At 39.4% G+C, this 24,857-nt stretch overlaps 1 protein-coding gene across 17 annotated transcripts in view; it reads right to left on the bottom strand.

Moving 5' to 3' along the window:
• The window catches only part of SGIP1 (SH3GL interacting endocytic adaptor 1), a 223,780-nt gene that overhangs the window by 54,018 nt on the left and 144,905 nt on the right, over positions 1–24,857 (bottom strand). For 8 of the 17 annotated variants that reach the window (XM_066376506.1, XM_066376505.1, XM_066376507.1 and 5 more), the window contains 8 exons: positions 20,615–20,639; positions 19,565–19,616; positions 17,940–18,025; positions 15,164–15,256; positions 11,750–11,824; positions 9,075–9,557; positions 1,601–1,728; positions 494–620 (listed from right to left, as the gene is read on the bottom strand). In XM_066376506.1, the coding sequence (XP_066232603.1) occupies positions 494–620; positions 1,601–1,728; positions 9,075–9,557; positions 11,750–11,824; positions 15,164–15,256; positions 17,940–18,025; positions 19,565–19,616; positions 20,615–20,639 (1,069 nt within the window). The remainder of the gene's footprint in view (positions 1–493; positions 621–1,600; positions 1,729–9,074; positions 9,558–11,749; positions 11,825–15,163; positions 15,257–17,939; positions 18,026–19,564; positions 19,617–20,614; positions 20,640–24,857) is intronic. The other 9 variants (XM_066376513.1, XM_066376514.1, XM_066376516.1 and 6 more) reach the window with 3 other exon arrangements.

The following is a 24,857-nucleotide window of genomic DNA, read 5'->3' as shown; positions in this document are numbered from 1 at the left end:
CTTCCTGTCTGTCTGTCTCTCTCTGTCCCCCTCTGTCTCTCACTGACTCTGTCACAAACACACACAAAAGAATATACAAGTTTTAAATTTTGTGATTTCTGATGTAGTACATGATCAGACTTTAGAGAAACATTTCCCCCTCAAAGGAGATGATTTTGACTATAAGAAATAATATCTAAATTACAGAAATAATATCTAAATTATATCTATCTTATCTGACAATTTCTTCCTTGCTTTTATTAATAGCTCTGTATGGAACAGCATAAGAGAACTTTTATGAAACACAGGTGTTAATGTTCTTTCATTTATTTGCCTAGTCAAACCACTTTGCCTCCTTTGCTGAGAAGGTGCTTTTAAAAGAAGAGTCAGATGATAGTTGCAAAACACACAGCAAAACAATGTTGACCAGAAAAGTAAGGCCTTAGGGTTTTCAGATCATAACTATAGCTAGTCAAAACCACAAATGGATTAAAAGAGAGGAGATAATTTTTACCAACTGTGGGAGTGGTGGCTGCACTCAAGGAGTTGGTGGATGATATTGAAGAAGTGCTCTCAGCCCGGGCTAGGGGTGCTATCGGAGGAGGGCTGGAAGAATGTATGGGAGGGCTGAAAGGTCTGGGCTGCAGAGAGAAGAAAAGAGATGGAAAGTTAGATCCACAGGTCGTAGTACTTTTGTTCCATATTTTTCATGTTCTGCAGCTGCTGCTATAATGACTCAGGTTTTTAAAAGTACAGATGACACCATTTTTACACCAAAATAAATTATATCTATACAGGAGCTTGTAGATGGAGCTAGAGGAACCATAAACCACCAGACCAAGAGCTGTACTCCATAGGGATATCAGACTTGAAGGTGAGATCTGTGATGCAGTCAGCAATGCTCAGGGTTGTGAACTCACATGCTTTCAGGGACTAAGCAGGTAATATAATCTGAGAGCTTAAACCCATTTAAATACAAAATGCTGTAGTGTGCTAGCTTAACCAAATATTAGGAACATCACCAGTTTGTGGCTCCTCTGCATAGATGCCAAAGAAATTTACCATCTCCTGGAAGTCTCTTTATCATCCACACAGAATGTTTTCTACTCCTTAACCTTAAACATGATGTAAGAAACTTCCAGGACAAACGTGTTGGGCCACCATTCTCCTTTTATATCTACATAGTGTGGCTACCACCGATAACTTCTCTGTAGTCTGGGGACAGAAATCAAGACTTGCCCTCTCTTGGGGTCTTTCAAAATCATATATATATGATTAAATAAAGGGAGGTAAAAAGAAACACCTCCCTTTCTAAAGGTCTAGCACAATTGAGCATTACTATCTTAATTGGCATCAAACCCAGTGTAGTAGAACTAAGGGCCCCAGCATCCCTATTCTTACCATTTCATACCCTGGCTTGAAGGAAAGTAGAGATTAGAGGAGGGTTGAAACGCACACCCATACTGTGGCAACTGCTTTTCAGATGCCATCCATTAGGGCCGTTTGCACAAACGATCTAAGGCTTAGACCTGAAGCTGAGATGGCTTGTGTGAAGGCTTTCCACTCAGTTTATCGTTCTCACCTTGAGGTTCTGAGCAAGACAGAACAGAAGGGAACATACCACATCTCCAACTCCAGGTTTTCCTGGAGGTAGCTTTGGCCGCGATGGAGGCCGGGGAGGCGGTGGAGGTGGGGTGGTGCTGCTGCAAGGCACCAAGGGAGTGGCTGGCCGAGCAGGGGAGGATGCACCTGAAAGACAAGCTGGTGTTAGAAACGGCTGGAAACGAAGCTGGCCAAAGGGCTGTCATCGCGTACTCGCTCCCTCCCGTTCCCACAGTGCAATGCCAGTCCTGGACAATTTTTTTTTTCACTTCAGCCATTGGTATATTCAACACTGTAGCATGTGGTATTTTTTTTTTTTAATACAGGAAAAAAAATCACTCAGTTGAACCGTGGTTGATGGCAGAAGCTGAAGCTCATTGCCTTTTGTTGTCATGTGACACCCAGTGAAAGGTAAATCCTTTTCTTAGTGACAGAAAACATATTCTTAAGACTCTTTTAGCTGAGTGGTGGGTAGCCTTCAATTTCACCACAGGCTCACTAAACTTTGATACATTTTTTTTGGTTTTTGCTTATTCAGAATTTAGTTATGTGCAAGATGAAAATAGAGTTAGAACTTGAAGGAAGACAAATGATTTTTTTCCACATTATATGTATATTTAAACATGTATAAGAGATTTACCCTGTTTACTATGCTTCAAAATATGAGTGCTAACTTTATAAATGTAAGCCAACACTTGACAGTAAGCAAAGGACAAAGTATACAAAGGTAAATTAGATGTATGAGAATTTTGTGTTTAGGATCTGAAAAGCAGAAACACCTTTGATTTAAAGGATTTTATGTTTTGAAGGAGGCTGCTGAGGAATCTGTTCTGCATCGGGTTTGTCCATAATGATTTCTGTGGTGATTTTTAAAAGAGCCTCTTGGATTTACTTTTCTGGCTGTCAATGACAAACATGTGAAACACAGAAGACACACAGGGACCAGCATGCACACTAATCAGCATACCAGTAAGGTGTTTAGGCTCAGGGATCTGCCTGTCAGCACTCACATATCAGGGTGACGTGGGTAAACTACTTGGCTAAAACCCTTCAAACGTCAAATCAATATTCTAAAGACTTCTTGTTCAGAAAAGTTTCTGCTACTCCAGATGCTTTGTCACTTTGGTTAGAAGCACAGGTATCAAATCATTCCAAGAAAATTCTAAGCAATCTTGCCCCAGGAAAATAGCCTTCCCCTCCCTGTCTTCCCTCCAATATACAAAACTGTTCCCCGGAGAACACTAGACCTGCGTCTCCATCTCCAGATTTTTAGATTCTCAAAGAAGTTGAGCAACAAACCCATCATCTCAGCATCTGTTCTCATCTTACGAGAATCCTGGGGTCAACTTGGCTCCTCTTGTTTAAAAAACCTGAATTCTTGAGCATGTTGTGTTTCTCTATGCTATTTATTCTAAATGGAGTTTCACTCATGGGAAATCCTACTAATTATTATCACTATCTTCATCCCTACATCCACCTTCTTTCTATCACTACTACCTTTTTACTATGTTCTTACTTTTTATTTTATTGGACCAGAATCTATGCTAGCCACTATCTTATTTTATCTCTACAGTAAGCTGTAGACAAGAGGAAGGTATTATTACTGTTTCAATGGAAAGTGAAGCTCAGAAATATTCAGTAACTTGCTCAAGGTCACACAATTCAAATGATCTATTTAACTCCTAAGTCCAAACTCAAATGCAATGGCTTGTAGCTTTAAGGTGGACTGTGGAGTTCTACATCTAGCATAAAGCCTGGCCCTGTTTTTGAATGGGCAGCTTGTATATACTTCTCTCAATATAAATATTCTTTTTTTTTTTTCTGAAGCTGGAAACGGGGAGAGACAGTCAGACAGACTCCCGCATGCACCCGACCGGGATCCACCCGGCACGCCCACCAGGGGGCGACGCTCTGCCCACCAGGGGGCGATGCTCTGCCCCTCCAGGGCGTCGCTCTGTCGCGACCAGAGCCACTCTAGCACCTGGGGCAGAGGCCAAGGAGCCATCCCCAGTGCCCGGGGCCATCTTTGCTCCAATGGAGCCTTGGCTGCGGGAGGGGAAGAGAGAGACAGAGAGGAAGGAGGGGGGGGGGTGGAGAAGCAAATGGGCGCTTCTCCTATGTGCCCTGGCTGGGAATCGAACCCGGGTCCGCCGCATGCCAGGCCGACACTCTACCACTGAGCCAACAGGCCAGGGCCTCAATATAAATATTCTTAGTCCTTTTAGCTAATCTTCTCTTGAACTAAAAAGTGGGGTAGGTTTTGACAGGTCTCCCTACAAAGTTTTCTTTCAAGTTAATAGGTTTACACGTAGGATATTTTCAGAAAACAGAAATGATAGCAAAGAGATGAGAAACAAACTTATACAACAAAGCCTTTGTCAGGAGTTTCCTAGGGCTTTTGGAGGGTATTATTTTGCTGGAAAATCATGCATAAGGATGGTTTAAAATGTCTATCCCTGGGTCTATTTCCAAGAAATAGTCTGAATCAATCTGAGGAAGAGGTCAGCTGCTTATCCTTTCCCACATGTTCCAGTTCCAGGAGGGAGATTTTAAAGACCACTTTCAGTAACGCTTGGGAAAGTGGGAAGGGATTATCATCACGGCACAGAGAAATATTAAAAAAAACTGTATGAGGCTGACACATGTGGTCAGCTGTGGAAAGAATATTGGCCTGGGATGCTGAGGACCCAGGTTTGAAAGCCAAGGTTGTCGGCTTCAAGCAGGCTCATTTGGCTTGAGCATGGGCTCACTAGCTTGAGCGCAGGGTCATTGGCTTGAGTGTGGAATCAGAGACATGAGCCTAAAGGTCACTGGCTTGATGCCCAAGGTTACTACTGTAGCCACCCCCCTCTCCAGTCAAGGCACATATGAGAAAGTAATCAATGAACAACTAAGGTGCAGCAATGAAGAATTGATGCTTCTCATCTCTCTCTCTTTCTGTCTGTCTGTCCCTGTCTGTCCCTATCTGTGTCTCTCTCACCAAAACAAACAAACAAACAAACAAAAAACAAAACAAAATTGGGTGAAAAGACAGTTGATCTGAGTTCTGGCCCTGCCTGCCTCTTATTAACTATGGGATCTTAACCTCTCTGAACCTCAGCTTTGCGTTTTAAAAAATAAAATGTTTCTAGTTTATAAGGTAGTTGTAACAATCAAAATGGAAAATGCTTATGAAAGTGTTTACTAAACTAGAAAATGGTACAAAAACGGAAGGCTGGTGGCCAACACATGAGAAGCCCTAAAACATTACTGTCCAATGGAACTTTCTACAATGATGAAAATGTTCTAGAATGAGTGCTGTCCAGTGAGACAGACACTAACCGCATGTGGTCACTGAACACTGAATTTTGCCTACTGCATCTACATAAAATAGCCATATGTGGCTGGTGGTTTCCATATTGAACATTGTTGCTTTAAACAGACTTGCAGTTAGGAAACACATTTGGCTAATTCAAACCCAGGTAACTGAAACTCATTTGCTTATGGATGTGTGTACATGTGAATGTGAAGGTGTCTGTATATAACATCATTCAGTATTACTTCAGCATCCCAAGTTGGAAAATATTGCACAGAAGAATATCCTATCTTTACTAACACCTCTCTTTCTCTGGCCTCCAAACTTCCTGCAGGCTAATGAGACTCTTTCTCCTTCCCATCCTTTGGTATACAACCCACATGGAAGAGAGAGCCTTTGTCAAGAATCGGAGTCTACATTCTGGTAAAGCTATGTGTGCACAATTCTACAGCACGTCACCTGTACACTGTATTGTATGTTCATTACCCCAAGTCAAGTCTCTGTCCATCACTATTTGGTATTTTTAACTTTTGCCATAAGGAAATTTAACTTCTTGGAGCAAAATTCTTAACTACCAACTATTTTTCAATAGCAGGTAACACTTTTGATTTATAAACATGTGAGAACTGCCTAAAGTTGGTGGATGATGACAGTTACTTTGCTTTGAATGAAATTTAAAAAAGTGAATATAATGGTATTCAATTAAATACCGTTTGAGAACTACAGAAAAAGTTAGTCTTATTAGGTTGTTATAAAAAGCGAGGAGTGAGCCCTGGCCGGATAGCTTGGTTTGTTAGAGCAACATGTCCCAGTGCATGGAAGTTGCTGGTTCAATTCCTGGTCAGGGCACATAAAGAACAGATAATGTTTTCATATCTCTCTCTCTTTCTCTCTCTCTCTCTCTCTCTCTCTCTCTCTCCCCTTCTTCTCTCTCTAAAAATAAAAAAAAATGAAATTTAAAAAAAAAACAGGAAGTGAGAAGCATCACTAATTTTTAAAACACAAGGCCTTATTCTATTGTAATCCTAAATTTACATTTCTGCCAGTCTGTGTGTATTCCATCAATTAAACATTAAGCAGCAAATGAACTGGGACTTAATTAAGGAGATAATGGTGCAAAGTTTCATTTATTCATGAGCTTCACTGGCCCAGTTCAATCTTCCACTTAGAAATTTAATCCTTTAATACTAGCAAAGTAAAGTTTTTTCCAGCTCAATTATTAAGAATCAATAGTGTTTACTGGCAACATTTTAAAGTAATTTCAAATAAGGCTATGGAAGCTAAACACTAAAACAACAACAAAACTCCCAAAGGTTCCAGAAAGAAAGCCAAGACTCCTTTCTCCACTCATTGTATCAGTGACCAATTCAATTAAACAAACATCTCCCAGAGCCTTATGGAAGGTGGTGGAGGCAACACAAATGAAACAAAGCTTCCCTGTCTTCCCTCCCCCCACAAAAGCTTAGTAGCCTGCACTGCAGAGAGGGCATTATTCCCTGTAAAGCCCTTTCGGAAGACTGGGAGCCTGGCCCAGGAAAGAGAGCCCCATGGAGGACAACAGAGATAAGCCCCTCTTTGACAATGGTCCGCCAACTTCTTTGGGTTTGAGGTCTAAACTGCAGGCTTTACCTAGGGATCCTTCATTATCTTTACAGAGAAGTAAGAGACCTAAAAAAGCAACAGAAGATGAAAGATGAAGGTGGCTGCTCTAACTTCTAAGAGTATAGAGGGCACTGAGGAGTATGTTTTGAGAGAATATCAGTGATCTTGCTGATGTTGCAGAGCAGTACAGCTGGGTGTCAGTTGTCAAATACGTTTGGGATATTTTGTAACTAAACCTTAGAAGAGTGCCGGTAGACAACAGTGGTTACAAATACAGGTTCAGGATTAGACAAACCTGAGTGTGAATCCCAAATCTATCACTGCCAGGTGAGTAAACACCTAGGCAAATTACTGGATATCCCTGAGCCTTAGTTTTCTCATCCGTAAAATGAGGGAAATAAGAGTATCCACTACAAGGGGTTGTTGTGAAGACAAAATAGTAGGCAGAAAGCACTTAGCATGGTGCCAGGATAAGAAACTATAGCTGTTGCCTGACCAGGTGGTGGCGCAGTGGATAGAGTGTCGGACTGGGATGCAGAGGACCCAGGTTCAAAACCTCAAGGTCACCAGCTTGAGTGCAGGCTCACCAGTTTGAGCGTGGGGTCACTGGCTTGAGTGTGGGATCATAGACATGACCCCATGGTGCAAAGTGACCCCACTGGCTTGAGCCCAAAGGTTGCTGGCTTGAGCAAGGGGTCACTTGGTCTGCTGTAGCCCCCTGGTCAAGGCACATATGAGAAAGCAATCAATGAACAATTAAGGTGCTGCAACAAAGAATTGATGCTTCTCATATCTCCCTTCCTGTCTGACCCTATCTGTCCCTCTCTCTGTCTCTGTTTCTCTCTCTCTCTCTCTCTCTCTCTCTCTCTCTCTCTCACACACACACACACACACACACAAAACAACAAAAACCAAACAAATAAAATAACTATAGCTGTTGCTATTATTGGCAAAGTAAAGACTCTCAAACATCCTATGGTAAAAACAAAAATCTGCTGATTTTATTTTGACACATTTCCCAAACTTATTTGAGTATTGCATAGCTTTCCTTTGTTAGTGGAGGAGGGCACAGGGAGTGCAATTAATGATATACAATGTTGATTTTGTGTGCGGTACAGGTGACTCTCCAGCCCGCCCCTGAGCAGCTTGGATGCTCTCATTTTACAACGCAGAGGAAGCTGCACAAACAGAACAAGCACTAAATGAATGAAAGAGGCAGCAATGATGACGGACGATTAGAGGGGAGACAGACCAATATCTTTCTCTCTCTTACTAGAGAGATCTAAATAACTTAAGCTTGGGATCTCTTTTCAAAGCAAATGAAAAACATCAACCTGGCACCTCCAAGAAGGTGCTCAAGTGCACCACAGGCCCTGGAGGCCCTGCCAGACAGACGTGTGCACACTGGCAGAATAGACAATATAGAAGAAGTTGCAGTAAGAAAAACATTAATCTTTCTTTGGTATGCAAGGCAGGTATTCCCATTCTTCCATATTTAAGAACCCCAAATGAAACTTTAAAATAAAAAAATCTTCAAAAAATCAGATTCAGTGTGAACATTTGCAAATACCATTCCAAAACATGCATTTCTAATGGACTTTCCCATCACCTGTAACCACACTTGAAGCCGACATTCTAGGCTGATGAGCATGTCAAAATGAAATCAGAGAATAATTTGTCTTTAGTGGCCACGTGGTTAGGCTGGGGATGCAGTGAGGCATCTTCTTTTTGCTGTCCCATAAATGTTCTTTACAAACTTTTTTTTTACTGATGTAAATTAGAGAGATTAATATGGTTTTTTCCTCACAAAAAGAAAAAAAAAGAAAAAAGTAGAAGTAGAAAACTCACATTGACTTACAAAAAACTAGGCCTCTTGGGGAAAAGAAATATAAACTTTTAATTATAAGATAAAAAAGGTCTGAGGATATCATGTATAACCTGGCAACCATATTGCATAACTGATAACACTGTATTGTATAGCTGAGATTTGCCAAGAGAGTAGAACTTAAAAATTCTTATTCCTCCTTACCAAAAAAATAAAAAAAAGGAACAAATAAAAAGTAAACAGGTGAAGTGATAGATGTGTTAATTAACTTGATGTAGGGAATCGTTTTATAATATACAGGTATATCGAATCATCACGTGCACTTTAAGTGTCTGACAATTTTATTTGTCAGTTATGCCTCAGTAAAGCTTAAAACAAAAGAAGCAAAACAAACCGACAAAAACAAAAAACAAAAAACTAGGGCCCTTGTGGAGACATCTGACAAGGAAATCAGACATTTAACATAAAATTTACCGGCTATATAATCTTTCTAGAATTTTCCTGAATTTCAAACAACGGCATCAAAGCTTTGTTTAAAACAGACATACACTTCCTAAGGGCTGGGAGAGCAGGACACATCCACAGACTTTGCACTATGACTGTGAGCATCTGATGGACTAGGACATGCCACAGGGCCACAGCACACCCAGAGCAGAGGGGATGAGTGAAGCTCTAAAGCCAACTGCCAGGCAGGAGGAGGGTGTTGCTCAGACTGCAGCAGCCACGGGCCATTCCTGGTCACACGAAGCACACTCAAACAGTAAGACGTACCACTGGTGGTCCCTGTACCACTGCCCGAGCCAGGTCCAGGGGACGAAACCACAGTTCTGTAGGTGGGTGGTGGTGGGGGAGGCGGAGTTGCTCTCTGTCCCAACCCAAAATCTTTAGGAGATGAGATTGTTTCTAAGTAATCATCTTTAATGAAGCTCTGCTCAGCGACTTTCTTCTGGACTTCTTCTAAATTGAGCGGCGAAGGTATATTTCGAGGAAGACCAGGGGGCCCTGGAGGGCTCGGGGGGCCCAGAGACGGGGTGTCATCAGGGCTGTCTGATGCAGCTGATGGGGACACCACCTTTTCCCTTGGAGTCAACTCTGGAGTGACATGTTCCGGGGACGTATCAGAAAAATGGACCCACTTCTCTTCAGCATTAACAGCAACAGACTTGGGGGACAACACTGGGCCAAAAATGCTGTCCAAGTCATTGATTGATGGTAGTTTTTCAAGTTTGACCTCTGTGGCTGACTGGTCATTTCCTGTAGTTAAAGTAGTTGATTTTAAACTTTAATTGACTTTGTTAATACTATTTGTGTGGAAAGTGGGGTGGGTGGGGTAAGGCAAAGCCTGGTAAACCGACTACCCTTCAAGGTCCCTTCCTGGGCGTACTTCCTGATATAAAAATATCTTGATCGGAGCTGAATGAAGGGGAGGGGAAGAGGGCGTTTCCTGCCTCTGGATTGTGAGCACCATCTTTTTATGCGAGTATCACCCCTTCTGCAGGGCTACCCCAGCTAGCTGCTTTTACCATTATCGATAGTGCTGAGCATGCTACTGCTCTTGAGGGCTGCTCAGAAGAGTGCAGAGTGTGATCATTTTGAGAAGGTAGTGCTAGGGTCACTGAGAAGTACGGGCTCAGGAATGGCAAAGTCCGAAAGAGAGGTAAAAGCTGGCCTACTGAAATACATATAATATGATTTTTTTTTAAAAAGGCAGTTGAAAATCACCCCATAATTGAAAAATACTCTAGTATATTAAATGACAATGTTTGGTCAAACTAACTATAATATCTGTTAATTTTTAAAAAATAGCATATCATAATTAGCTCTGTATCTTCCACCTTGAACACACCAGAAACACAATATAAAAATTATTTAAAGGGATATCTTCACGTGTATATTTACATACACATATACGCTTCACACACAATACACAAATAAGTTATTGAGAAAACAAATACTACTTATTAGAAGTATTACATACATATATATATATACACCTGTTTAACAGGAAAGGAAATTATAAAAAAAATACCCACATTTGTATAATTTCTGTTATTGTCAAGTCTAATTGGTTAATATCAGAGGCAAAACTGTGATATATATCTATCTGATCATGAAGCAGAAAATTATGTTTGGTTTAAACATTAGCATTAGCTATTGTTTTTTATTCTTATCAATAATATGAGAAAATAATTAAAAACTTCCTTCTGTAGCTTGGCAGTAAAGATTTGATAACAACTGCAGTGTGAGAAAGTATACTTTTCAAAAACTGAGGTTATTCATATTAGAAATTGTTACCTAAATAATTGCAAGTCATGAGCAGAAGCCCGTTTACCTTTAAATAACCCTTTGGCTACAAGAATGAGCTCAGTACTTCCATATTTCACATTTAAAAGGAATTAGCATTTAAGGTTCCAGGGCTACAGATAAATAGGGTAGCAGTTTGCATGGCTCACAATATTTATAATTTTATCACTGTTAGATTTATTTATATATTTATATCTGACATATTTATGGAGAAACAAGGGGGCCCAAATGATTTGAACTTAAAAACACCTTTACCTATGACACTCTGGATGACTCCCTGTTGGGTATGAGTCAATATAAATTTCATAAATGACTATGTCTTGCGTTTGTTGATAAATACCCCCCTCTGTAGCTATCAGACTCACTAGGCTGCATAATATAGCAAAAGATGAAGCTCCAATGAAATTCCAAAGGTGATCAAGAACTGCATTCAAAAGGCTCAGACACATAAAATAACTGTTTCTGCTTTTGACTTGCTAGCCCCCCAAAACTAGGCAGGTTATAAATTGTATGAATATGGAGTATTGATTTCAATAGAAGATAAAGATATGTGCCTTTTCTTATCTGTTTGAAGGGTGCAGCAATTGCTTGCTATATTTCATCATCTTTACACATCTTTTTGCCATGGGATAATAAACACTTTTACGATTACTAGGAAAAAAATTTCTCATCTCTTGAGCTTACCAGTATGCTGCACGTCCTGGGAACCATTTTATATCTTTATGGACTAAACAGTTTTAATTCTGGCAAAAAATTTATCTATTATTGGAAAATTGCATACTGTGTCTTCAGACTATTAATTTGTATATTGTTAAAATGAGATCCAATGAAGTTACAGGTCAAGTAAACAATGGTTTTCACTATTCATATTTTTTCTTTCATTTTACACATAAATGTGGCTCTCATTCAGCAATAAATCTGCAGAGGAAAAATTAGTTGAGAAAGTGAATATTTTTGTGAAACTTGAGAGTGATTTTTAAAAATAAGTCTTCATGGTAGATTGTAATGGAAGTAAAACTAAATGCAAACATTTTCATGTTTAGTCTATAGTCCACAGCTTCCAACACATTCTGGGCACTTTGAGATCCAGGAATACTCTTCTGCTTGCTACATGATCCAAGAACAGAAAAACACAAGCTTACCTGGTCCAACCATGAGGGGGGAGCCTGTTCGGGGTGGGGTGGCTGGTACATTTTTTGGAGGCAGTGGTGGAGGTGCTGCAAAGAGATGAGAAGCCAAGCATTACTGATTGCTTTCTTCTTGAGTTAACAATGTTTTGTGGAGAAGCAGGATTTAGGCTTTCATTTATATTCCTGCTCTTAGAATAAGAATAGCCATTAATGGTCTATTTATTTTTAATTCAAAGCTAAGAAACTAATGCAGGACCCATTTAGATTCTTCTACTTTATGATAATAAGAATTTTCCAAAAGAATGTCAGATAACCATAATAATATTTCTTTATTACTTTATTTGACAAACCTCCTACATCCTGTAGTAGGAACTAGGTACTTGGGTTGAATAAAAGGAGCTACTGCCCTCAGGAATTTATGACTGAGTTATTGAGTATCGTGTTAACACACAGTCACAATCCAGGCTGTGATCAAGGAAATGAGAACAGCCTGGGTGGGGACTCAGATGAGAGGTTTTTTAATATAGTCAGGATATTATATCCAGTCTTTGGGAAGACTGGATCACATGGCTTTATATGGAGTGAGTCTGGAAAGATTTCTCTAACTTAAATGGCTGAAATTTTTGAATGTTTGAAGCAAAATGATTTGGGTGAATGAAAAATTAACACATTACTTTGGTAAAAATTACAGCTAAAAAATTCCCTGAAAATAGAAAAAGTGTTGTATTTTGACCCCAACCCTTCTAAACTGGACTTGTTTTGTAAGCAAAGGTAGGAATTAATTACTGTTTAAACAGGTGTGTGTGTGTGTGTGTGTGTGTGTATATATATTGTATTTTTCTGAAGCTGGAAATGGGGAAGCAGTCAGACAGACTCCTGCATGCGCCTGACCGGGATCCACCCGGCACACCCACCAGGGGGCGATGCTCTGCCCATCCAGGGCATCACTCTGTTGCAACCAGAGCCACTCTAGCGCCTGGGGCAGAGGCCAAGGAGCCATCCCCAGCGCCCGGGCCATCTTTTGCTCCAGTGGAGCTTTGGCTGCCAGAGGGGAAGGGAGAGACAGAGAGGAAGGAGAGGGGGAGGGGTGGAGAAGCAGATGGGCACTTCTCCTGTGTGCCCTGGCCGGGAATCGAACCCGGGACTTCCGCACGCCAGGCCGATGCTCTACCACCGAGCCAACCGGCCAGGGCCTCAACAGGTATATATTTTTTAACATAATCTTTATTTTTATTTTTTTAGTGAGGAAGAGAAAGAGAGAAAGACTGGAAAACAGAGAGATGAGAAGCATCAACTCATGGTTGTGGCACCTTAGTTGTTCATTGATTGCTTTCTTATATGTGCCATGACCTGGGGGTTCCAGCTGAGCCAGTGACCTCTTGCTCAAGCCAGCGACCTTGAGCTCAAGCCAGTGACCTTGGGTTTCAAGCCAGTGACCTTTGGGCTCAAGTCAGCGATCATGGAGTCATGTCTATGATTCCATGCTCAAGCTGATGACGTCACACTCAAGCTGGTGAGCTCATGCTCAAGCTGGCAACCTTGGGGTTCAAACCTGGGTACTCTACTGTGCCACCACCTAGTCAAGCTGCATATTCTTTCTTTAAATGAGTGTTTTTTAAAATCACTGGCCATATTTAGTATATCCAAAGAGTTTATACTTATCTCATATACAACCCCAAGTTCATTTGTGAATCTGAATGTGGTCCAATATTTTATAACCTAAAAGCAGACTGGGTTAGCTGGGCACTAGCTGGAGAACTTTCGCCAGTACCCTCTACTAGCATGCATTAAAGAGTGCCCCCTTCTGTCATTTCTCCCCAATCAACTTTAATTATTTTTAGAGAGTGTCCTGTCCTTCTATACAGCAGGCATGAGTAAGCACTATCCTTCTGAAGTCCAGGAATAAGTAGTTCTTAGTTATGAACTTCTGAGAAGTACATCTCAAATTGATACTGTTTTTCCATATCTCCGCAAAAAAAAAATTGAGGTCACAGTCAACAAAATATCACAAAACAAGTAAAATACCATAAAAGCCTAATAACCTAAAACAGCAAACTTATGTTGCAACCTCAAAATCAGCAGGATTATACATTTCATATCAAATACACCATTGCCTCTGCTAAGTATGAACCCAGCACATAAAAGTCATAAAACTATAAAATACCAATAGTTGGAGTTCAAATCAGTGTTATTTACATAAATACTTCATATGTGTAGTTTCTTAGCATGTAGAAAGTGTTTGCTAGGTAAAGAAAGCTTTTTAAGGAAGTGAGAGCCTTTTCACTGGCTGTTTCCCAGCAGCATGGAGAAACACTCAAAATCATGCCACTGGTATTCTCATCTTTTGAAAACACATCTTTGAAACTTCAAGTTATAAAAAGTTGTTGATGTTTTTTCTTATTTCATGAAGGAAATATCCTTGGAAAGACTGGATCACATAGTTTTAAAGCAACATTTCAACAAATAGGCTCTTGGGCCATTGTTTAAGAATTCCTTAGTTAATTCCTATGATTATATTTAGGCACCACAAGCCAGAGCCGTGGGGATGCTAAACTAGAAAAAGTATTAATTGGTCTGTATGTGAGTCTCACAGAGTAAAAAATACCCTCCGTATCCCCCGCTCTACCCCCAAACACCTTTCTCTGAGATCCAATCTTCCTCCTATGAAATTTTTAAGCAGTACTTTCCACATGCATATCTGCTGTGGTAAGTGCACTAAAATGAGAACTCAATAAAGCCATCACACAGGTGGGTTGACTGAATGAGCAATCCATTCAGCCCAAATATCCCAACCCACTGCAGGTTAAGGGCTATAAAGATCTTCAGAACCTCCTTCCCCAACCACCTGGAGTGGGGAAGGGGCACACTGGAACAAGATGGGCCAATGACCCTGCTTTGAGGTAAATTTGCAAAAATTTCTTGTTTCAGCTTCTCTCTATCATATAGCATTGTTTTTTGCTCTTCATTCTTTCCTCCCAATGTGTCTTTTCTGTCCTTTGCAGCCTCAGTTGTTCTGTAGGACTACCGGAAACCACATCTGACTTGGTGCTGTGTGATACCTCTGTGTTATGTGATAGCCCATGCCTGGAGCATAGTAGGTTCTTTAGTTCACTTGTTTTTCACTCTTAGATATACATACTGAATAAAATGACTAAATGAATGACTGAATGAATGAATGAGTTTATGGAATGTCAGAAGAGACTATGATCCAAAGTTAGTAATTTTACTTTGTTTATGTTATGCCTGCCTTGACAACTTGCCTTGGTCCCTTTAACTCTAAAGCCTGTTAGAATAACATCTCTTCTGAATATTATAAAGTCCAAATGTTGCTTACGTAGACTTTGTAAGAGTTGCCTAATTTCACTATGCAGACAGACAGTAAAATGAGTCACTTATTTTTCCAGACAGAGCAGGCACATAACTTACTTCCAGTGGGAAAATGCCTTGTTAACTTTGGCGACTCGGTGCTTGGATTTATTGGTTGGCCTGAACCCCATATCTCAGGCTGATCTAAAAGAACTGGAAACATAAAAAGAATTTTTTCCAGGGTGAATTTTAAAAAGAAACACCCCTAGATTTTGGAACTTAACATTTCAATTTAAAGTTGAGCTTCACAAAATTACTTTCCTCCTGCTTTAATACCAGCAAATTAATTTAGGAATGTGCTGCTCCTTGCTCTTTTCAAACAGAGAATGAAAGTAGTAGTAAGGTGTGTGTTGCCATGTGCATACAGGAGGGTATCTGTGTGTTTACATAAAGCTAAATAAAAACTGCATTTTCTTCCTAGTTGGTCACTTAAAGACTTTCAGAATTTACTGACTCAGTTTCTGGCACCCATTTGAAAATCCAGGTATGAAGCCTATGGAAATTTGCTTAAAGTTGGTTTATTTAAAGTTTGTTATGAATATTCTTCAAAATTAAAATGCCTGGGTTCTATACAGTAGTTTATATCTTTAAAGGATCTTGTAGGGCCTTAAAAAAAACCTTTATAGCATCATAGAGAGAAATTGTATTATGTAAAAATTTTGGTGACTATCTTAAGAGAACCAGAAAAATAAACCAGTGCTCAGACATCCAATGTAAATCAGGACAATTAGGTATTGAGCCTAAGGACATTGACTCTAAGTTTTCTTCTGTTTCTTTTGTCTCCTCCTTTTGATTTTTTTTATTACTATGGTAACAATGTAAATAACTAGCTCTTCCCAGCACCTATTATGTGCCAGGGGCTGGATAAGTATTGGTTGTGATTCATTATGTTATAAAACACAAGCTGGAAAATTAGTTAGATGTCGATTTAAATTCAGCCTCCATACTTATTGTAGACCTTGGGCAAGTCATTTAACCTCTAAGCTTCCCTTCCTTTAGTGTAGAAATACTAAGAACAATCCCAGAGAGTTACTAAAAGGATTAAAGGAGAATATATATATATATAAGAATAGAAATGCATATAAAATATATATAAAACACTTACCCCAAGGCCTATAGCTATTATTATACATATTTAATCCTCACAACACCACCATGTGGTTGGTATTAGCACTATTTTCAGGAGAGTAAGCCAAAGATTAGAGTGATTAAATAATTTGCCCAAGAGCATACACATATGTGGTGAAAGCAGAGGAGCTGAGATCTGATCCCAGGCATGCATGCCTTATTTCAAAATACATCTTTTTCCCCCTGGACCTTTTAAACTAGTGATATAAAAATCAACCAAAAGAAGTGAGCGTGTGTAGATATGACAGGTAAGTGTAAGTATTGGAAGAGGAAGTGTGGCTGGTACAAATGTTGGAACTTTGTGGAACTTCAGGGGCCTAAACCACCTAAAGAACAATGAAGACAGGCTCACTGAAAAATCCATGGTGTAGCCTCTCCATCAAAACCTGAAAGATGATCTTTGCTCTGTTTTGTTTTAACATAAAAGTAAGCGTTTTTTAAAAAGAAGTAAAGCAGCATTTTTAAAACTGGATTTAATGTCAAACAGCACTAGATTTTTAAGAACTATTTTCTATTTTGTATATTAGATTTCTATACAGTTATGAAATTCCTTTAATAGGTGAATTCAAATGACACATATCAGTCACTAGATAAGTATGTCCTTAAGAAGGAGATGATTACAGATAAGTTAATAAGACAACTGATAACTTCTTTGGAGGACCTGAGTTGCAGACATACACTGAAGGAGTATTTAGGGATGTTGCCTTTATATTTTCCTAACTAACTTATTGAAAAATGTTCAGATATGGCAGACTGCTAGCTATCTTCCAGCATATTCTCTCTCTGGCCCTGAGGCACTAAATGATCTATTAGGCTCTGATTAGAAGTGATGTGTGTCTCTTCCAGATTTTACTCTTACAAAAATTGGCAGTGATGGCCCTGGAGTCCCGGGTTCGATTCTCGGCCAGGGCACACAGGAGAAGCGCGCATTTGCTTCTCCACCCCTCCCCCTCTCCTTCCTCTCTGTCTCTCTCTTCCCCTCCCGCAGCCGAGGCTCCATTGGAGCAAAGATGGCCCGGGCGCTGGGGATGGCTCTGTGGCCTCTGCCTCAGGCGCTAGAGTGGCTCTGGATGCAACAGAGCGATGCCCCAGAGGGGCAGAACATCGCCCCCTGGTGGGCATGCCGGGTGGATCCCGGTCGGGCGCATGCAGGAGTCTGTCTGACTGCCTCCCCGTTTCCAGCTTCGGAAAAATGAAAAAAAAAAAAAAAAAAAAAAAGAATTGGCAGTGAGGGTCACTGGCCCTCCCCTACCACCAATCCCTTTCTCTGACTCCTTGGACCCAGAGATAAAGGCTACGTGTTGAGATCATCAGCAGAGCCACTTTATAGTCGTATACTGTTTGCTTTAAGATGGTTAGCATGAAACAAATAAAATTCTATCTTGCTAAATTCACTGTACTTTGGTGTTCTTTGTTAGGGTACCTTAGTCTACTCATTATGCTTTCAAGCTTTATTGTCCATAACACCTAATTTTAATTTCCCTCACCAATGGATCCTAGAAAAATAACATTATATACCATATATAATTTGAGAGTATATTTGAGAGTACCATAGTGCTCTCAAATCAAATGATTCTTTATAAGAGCATTTTATATTATTAAACAGCTACTGGAGATTTGATGATACATTAAAAATATGCTTCCAAACACATATATTTACTTTAGGTAAGAAGAAAAAAAATCTATAGATATTACACATTTTTCCTACCTTCTGCCTTCTGTTCATCAAAAGCTGATTCTAATGGTGGGCCGAAGAGGGGAGCTAGGGCCATAGTCTCATCTGGAGGTTTTTTGCTAAATCACACACATTAAAGCAAAACATAGAAAAAGTGACTATTAATGCTGAAAATATATACAAGTTTTCAAATATTTTACACAGTAAGGCAGATGCGTGTGTGCACACTTGTGTATGTCTGTATGCATGTACATAAGTTCCTGTAGGTCTAGAAAGTATATGTGAGGATGTCAAATGTATTATGGACAAGAGAACTGGTAAGAAATAAGATCCTTGGTTCTCAATGGGGGACCAAGGTGCCAGTTCAATAAGTTGAAGGAAAGAAACTTTTTCAAAGCATCATGAATCTTCATACCTAGAAGAGATAACACTAGAGATAAAGTTTGTTGTAATGCACCTTATTTTCTTAAATCTCCAAAACTATTGACATTTTCTTTGCCACATCTCTGTGTTGTAATCAATGCAGTTTATAATTAGTGAAAGTCGGGCACAGAGAGGCTAAGTAATAAGCCACTCAGGAAGTTGTTTTAAAAAATTTATTTTTAGAGAGAGAGGAGAGAGAGAGAGAGGGAGAGGGAAGTGGGGAGGAGCAGGAAGCATCAACTCCCATATGTGCCTTGACCAGGCAAGCCCAGGATTTCAAACCAGCGGCCTCAGTGTTCCAGGTTGATGCTTCATCCACTGTGCCACCACAGGTCAGGCACAGCAAGTTAGTATTTGAATAAGAAGCCAGGTTTACCAGCTTCAAACTGCATCCATTCCTCCCTTCTATCCAATAGACTACTTATAACCTCTTAATACCTTAATACAGCACATCTCAGAGAGAGAAAAAGAATATTGCAGTATCAGGGGGAAAAGGTAATAAGTTAAACTCTCATCATTTTCCTCAGTTATTACTTAAACTGATTATTAACAAAGGTTGCAAAATCTTCCCCCTTTCTACCCCAAATCCATCCCAGTGAGCTCTGTGTGTGGTAGGAGGTAAGAGGTGAAGGGTTGGAGAAAGAGGCAGAATAAAAAAGATTCAGCTTTTCAATAGAGCCTTTTTGGATAACAATGTTCATTTGTACAATTCTTACTGAATCCAATAAATACACAATGTAAAATACAATGTTTTGCCAAAAACAAAAAGAGAAGATACCTTTGGTGCATGGCAGCTGGAATGTATCATGGAATTGTATCCAACTAAACAGGCTACTCTTCATAGGAAAATATAATCATATTTCAGCTCAGCATTCCAGGCCCCAAAGGACCTCTTATAGATTTTCAACCCTCCCATTAGTGAGGGGATTGCACACCCTGATAGACAGTTACTGTGGATGACTACAGAGTACATTCCTAATGATCTCCCTCAGGCGGCATTGATGAGAAAAGATAACAGATTTGAATTATGCTAGGGATTTACACATATGGTCAGGCCCTTTGTTGTTGTTGTCTTGTGTGTGTGTGTGTGTGTGTGTGTGTGTGTTGGGCAGTTATTTCTTGTTTGTTTGTTTGTTTTAAAGGAGCTGAGAGTTTAGTCAAAATAAGATGGTTAAATTGTTAATAGCAGTGATGTTTTACATAAAACACAATCAGCATCTTTCACACTTACTTACCTTATAAGTTCTGGAGTTGGTGTGGAACGCCTGGGTCTGGCCACTTCTTCACCTGATGCACAGGACAAAGGAGCATTTTTGGCACATACATATATATAGATATGTGTGTGTGTGTGTATATATATATATAGATATATAAATATAGATATATAGATATATTCTTTTTTTAACCATTTCTTACACATCTATCTTACAAGCTATGTTTGGAGACAGAGATTTAAGTCCTATCAATAAGCAACTCAAAATGAAAGCTTTGCAAAACAAACCCTTTCTCCTGGCAATGCAACAGTCTTATATTAGGCAGATGTAGTAGCATTTTTCTCTAGCATTTGTAAAACCTAATTAACCAAGAAATTACCATGATAAGCCATCAAATGGAAGATTTGTACACTGTAAGCTAGTGGAGTAGCATGCCATTCTTTGAATGTCTGCTGCCCAGATCAGTTCTGTTTCCCAAATACCATGAGAGAATAGTAAGCCAGGCCATATGTTCATAGTACATGAATGCAGGGTGTTCTGCCTGTGTTCTTTTCTTGAAATGCCAAGAAAATGTTAAACCTTTACCCAGGAACTGTGAATTTAGAATTCCCTAAACTGCACTGTATGCAACAAAGAAAATCATGCCCTATGTATATTATAACCTATTCCATATCAGCTTGGCTGACTAAAATTTTCATATCAAATAACACAAGAATGGGTAAGATGTATTTATCTACAGTTCCTTCTGCTCCCTTCCTCTCCCCACCCCCATTACCAAACACACTTAACTTCATTTCTAAAATCAAACAATAAAGCAAGAGTTGGTAAGTATAGAAAGAAAATAGTAGCTTTTTCAAAAACATTTATTTTAAGAATTAAAACATTAATTATTCAGAACCCACCAAGCCCCTTTATCATTACAGGATTTCTTTGCTGTGAAAGATATTTTTGTATGTCTTAAAAGGTCAAGCCCAAAGGTATATAAGTCAAATGTATATATGCTTTAAGATCCAAGGAACTTATTCCTTCTTTTAAATTGTACTCTATTTTTGGTAGCTAAGATATACTTACTGGATAAGTTCCTTTTTATTGCACCCTAGAATTAGAAATAGACACTATAAGGTTTAAGACCACATATATGTTATGTACAATATGTATATTTCTGTTATTGCAATTAAGCTGAACTCAAAGAAATGCAGATGGGGAAAAAAGAAATTTTTCTCTATCACATTCAAGTTGGAAATTGTAGACACACTCATATAAATCAGTTTTTTATTTTACTTAGGATTATAGAGAGAAATGAAGGGCAAATCGTAAGTCTCCTGAACCAGAAAAATCCCTTACCTGGGTAGATTTGGTAAATTCAAGTAAATATTAAATAGTTTATTAAAAAACAATCCTGAAGTCTAGCAGACAAGAAGATAAATCCAAATTTAATTACATTTGATGTTTGAAAATCATTGACTACGTTAGGAGTACTGTCTGCTCTGATCAGATGAGGTCCATAAGTTAGTTGAGATAGTCATTAGTTTACTTATGCTATTTTTAATGCTATAAGTGGCAAGTGTTACAGAGAAGGGGACCATGGAAACATTGCCACTGAATGGCCTGTGTTGTGCAGGGAGTCAAGAAATTCCATCCCCCCACCAGGTCATCCCACCTGCTTCGTCTGCTTGCCGGCTACCTGACCTACCAATCTACCAACTCAGGGTCATTCTTGTAGCTCAAAGAAGGCACTGTAATATGACTGGAATGCAAGTAGGCCCAACAGGAATAACCTGAGCAGGCCATTTCTAGTTTTTATAATGCCCTAGCAGAAACTTACTTTGATAACAGAAGGATTAACTAGGTAAAACGATTAGATTCAAACAACCATGATTGGTCGGAACAAGGATCTACTAGAAGTTTTCTAGCGGGTGGCCCAGTCTCTCAAACCATATTTTCTGTCTTGTCTTGCCTAATAATGCAATCTGTGTGTGTGCCATGTGGAGAATCATGTTGTTAGTAAAAACTTTAAAAATAAATATTTTATTTGTTTTAATAAATTAATATATTTAACTATATATAATATTTTATTTTAATAAATGAATATATTCAATTATATTGACATATATTTCTTTAAATTTATAAATAAACACTTTAAATGTGTATGGTAATTTAAATCAGCTATAGTCATTATGGAAGTTTGGATACAAGTTGGCATTTGGAAAATAAGACTGTATAGACAAAATAGCAAGAGAGCACATTGTTTAAATGGCATTAAAAGGTTTTTCTAGGTTACAGAGCCTCAGCTATTCAGATTTTGATTACTAAGGTCTGAAGGAAGAGACCCAGGGGCTCTAATTTCAAGTAGTCAATTGCAAGGTTGGCATGGTGGGAATGGGACTCCTCTTGTATTATGAGACCTGAAATCCAGGAATTAGAGGAGCCCAGAGGCTGGATTTGAAGATCTTTTGGTCTCTCTATCTTACCCCTTTTATTAAAAAGATAACACTTATGAAACCAAGAAAGATGCAAAGCTTCTTTTTCTGTTCATTTCTTCTTGGTGTATCGATTCATTCAATAGATAGTTACCATTGGGAGGCCCTAAACGAGAAGCCTCTGTAACATTTTATTAAATACTCCCCATGAATGAGCCAGCCACCCATTAAGTGCAGGCAAGACATGGCAGAAATATGCAAGAAAACTCCGGTTTAGAAATTTAGGAAGAATAAAATAAAATCAATTTAGAAACGAACAGCTATTTGAACAAGCAGCAGCAAGTCAGCAGCAACACAAGAGGAAGTCCTATCATCAGCGTGATCGACATACAGAGTTTGATGGCCTTAATGTTGCAGCATGACAAATCTAGAGCAAGGTTAAGGGGATGTCCACCACACAAACCACATTCAGGAAAAAAGCCCATAGAATTCAGAAAACCTCCTCACCAAATGACCGCATTTTTCTTCCTTTCAATGATTGTCCTTGTATGTAGATTGTAAATAAATATCTTTCAGTTTGAATTAATTAAATCACTTTATTTTTCTTCAAGAAAAAGAGTCACTTGTCACAATCTGAGATGTCACCTGAGATCATCCACACACACAGATACTGTTTTCTTTGATCCTCAGCCAAGTGGTTTAGACAGAGAACCACCAGTTTCTCAGCTGGGGCAGAGTATTTGCCTCAAGTTTTAATGGACCATTGAATTGGCACAGACCTAGGGATGTTTCAGAGGGCATTGTTTCTGGTTCCGTTTCCTCTCTCAAGGGACTGACTAGAGAGAGGGGGTCATTTCAAACGTAGCAGGGACCTTTCTTTTTGTTACTTTGACTACATCACACTCTTCAACCTGAGGAAAATGACAGAGATTTTTCCTTTGAACAAAGTAAATTAACACTGATTTGTGTTCTGTGATGACATATACAGTTATAGGATAGCCTAGGCATATTGACTTGACAGCATGTATCCTGCTTTTAAGGTGAAAATTGTGAGTATGCCCCATTATGTATCAGTGTATACTGACAAATGTAACTTATGGTCCAGGGACTTATTTTAAATTTAGGCTTAAAACCCACGTGGCTTAAAAATTGTTTCCTTATAGTTTTCTCTTATTCTTCAATATCACTTTGCTATAAACTTCTAGGGTGCTCTCTGGACAATCTCCAAATCTTGCATGCACACACACGCGTGCGTGCATGCACACACACACACACACACACACACACACACACCACATTTTTGAAATTTAGGCCTAGTGGTTGGGATACCTATATATTAATTTAGTTTTTTATGGAAAGTGCTCTTATAATCTTAAAATATGTGCTTGACACTTATAAGACCAGATGCTTCCAAGCAGTAAACTGAATTCATCTGCCTCATTCGCACTGGGCTATAATAAATTTGATGAGGAGCCAACCTGGTCACTCGGCCTTGGCAGCAATTTTCTCTATACATGTTTAAGGTAAAAATGTTGAGAGTTCTTACCGGGCTGCGCCTCTGTGATCAGCAAAAGGGAAGAGAGAACAGACACCTAGTCAGAGAATGATGGATCAGTCAACAGTCTTGGGTAAGGCTTCATAAACAGCTAACCAAACATGCACTCCAAGAAATCAGGCCAAAGGAAGAGAGGCAGTCATGTTTGTGGCTCATTTAACATAAGGAAGTTTTGGAAAACTCTAAAAAAGAATCTGCCCAATGTATAATATAGCTTTGCTCATAGGGATGTACTAGTTTTAAGTTACGTGTACATAAGAACAAGGTGGAAACATACATGAAAGTTTGATATCTTGGCATAAGGAGTCTTTCTCTAGATTATTTGGGGGGGGGGGATTAGAGAACAGGCAGTACAGGGAAAGCTGATTTCCCACACGGCAGGGTGTTAGCAAGTATCATAGGCATCGTGAATTTCCCACATAATTAGGTCTTAAACTGGACCAGAAATCAGAGACCAAGATTAGAGAGACAACTTCTTTGCCTTGCTCTTTGCTTTAGTGTTCTGTGGAATGTGTGCTGATGAGGACTTTATTTTGCAAGTAGCTGTTCTTGGCCTGGTGGTTCAGGCAGCCTCTCCCAATGAATAGGAATGTGATGAGAGAGATGAGGCAACCCTGCCAAGCACAGATAAAAACGAATTTGTCCAGCACCCATAGAATACCGGTGGACCAGGGGATGTTTAGAAAAACACAATAAGCAGACATACTATTTCTCTATTTCATTCCTCACACTTTGACTATGGTTATTTATTTACCTCAACAATCTCGGATAGCAATCTCCCTGTTTAGGATTTTTCTGCAGTAATGAGAGTGACTATGATGTGAGTGAGCAAAGAGATGATGCTCAGAATTTCACTTTCAGGATACAAGTTAACCCAGGAATTTACCAGACGCTACCTGGGACCCTGTATGTGCCAAATCTCTAAATCTGGGCCAGAAGCACAAACATAAAAGTAACTAAAAGGTTGCTCAAATGAAGTAAAATGTTCTACTCTCCAGAACAGGGGTCTGGAAACTTTTTGGCTGAGAGAGCCATGAATGCCACATATTTTAAAATATAATTCCATGAGAGCCATACAATGACCCGTGTACGTTACGCATTATCCAATAAAAATTTTGTGTTGTCCCGGAGGACAGCTGTGATTGGCTCCAGCCACCCACAACCATGAACATGAATGGTAGGAAATGAATGGATTGTAATACATGAGAATGTTTTATACCTTTAACATTATTATTTTTTTAATTAAAGATTTGTCTGTGAGCCAGATGCAGCCATCAAAAGAGCCACATCTGGCTCGTGAGCCATAGGTTCCCGACCCCTGCTCCAGAACATAGACAGG

The sequence above is a fragment of the Saccopteryx leptura genome, chromosome 3 (assembly GCF_036850995.1).
Source record: "Saccopteryx leptura isolate mSacLep1 chromosome 3, mSacLep1_pri_phased_curated, whole genome shotgun sequence".
Classification (NCBI taxonomy): Eukaryota; Metazoa; Chordata; class Mammalia; order Chiroptera; family Emballonuridae; genus Saccopteryx; species Saccopteryx leptura.
Note: the sequence above shows the minus strand (reverse complement) of the source record. Positions and strands in the feature narration are given on the sequence as shown.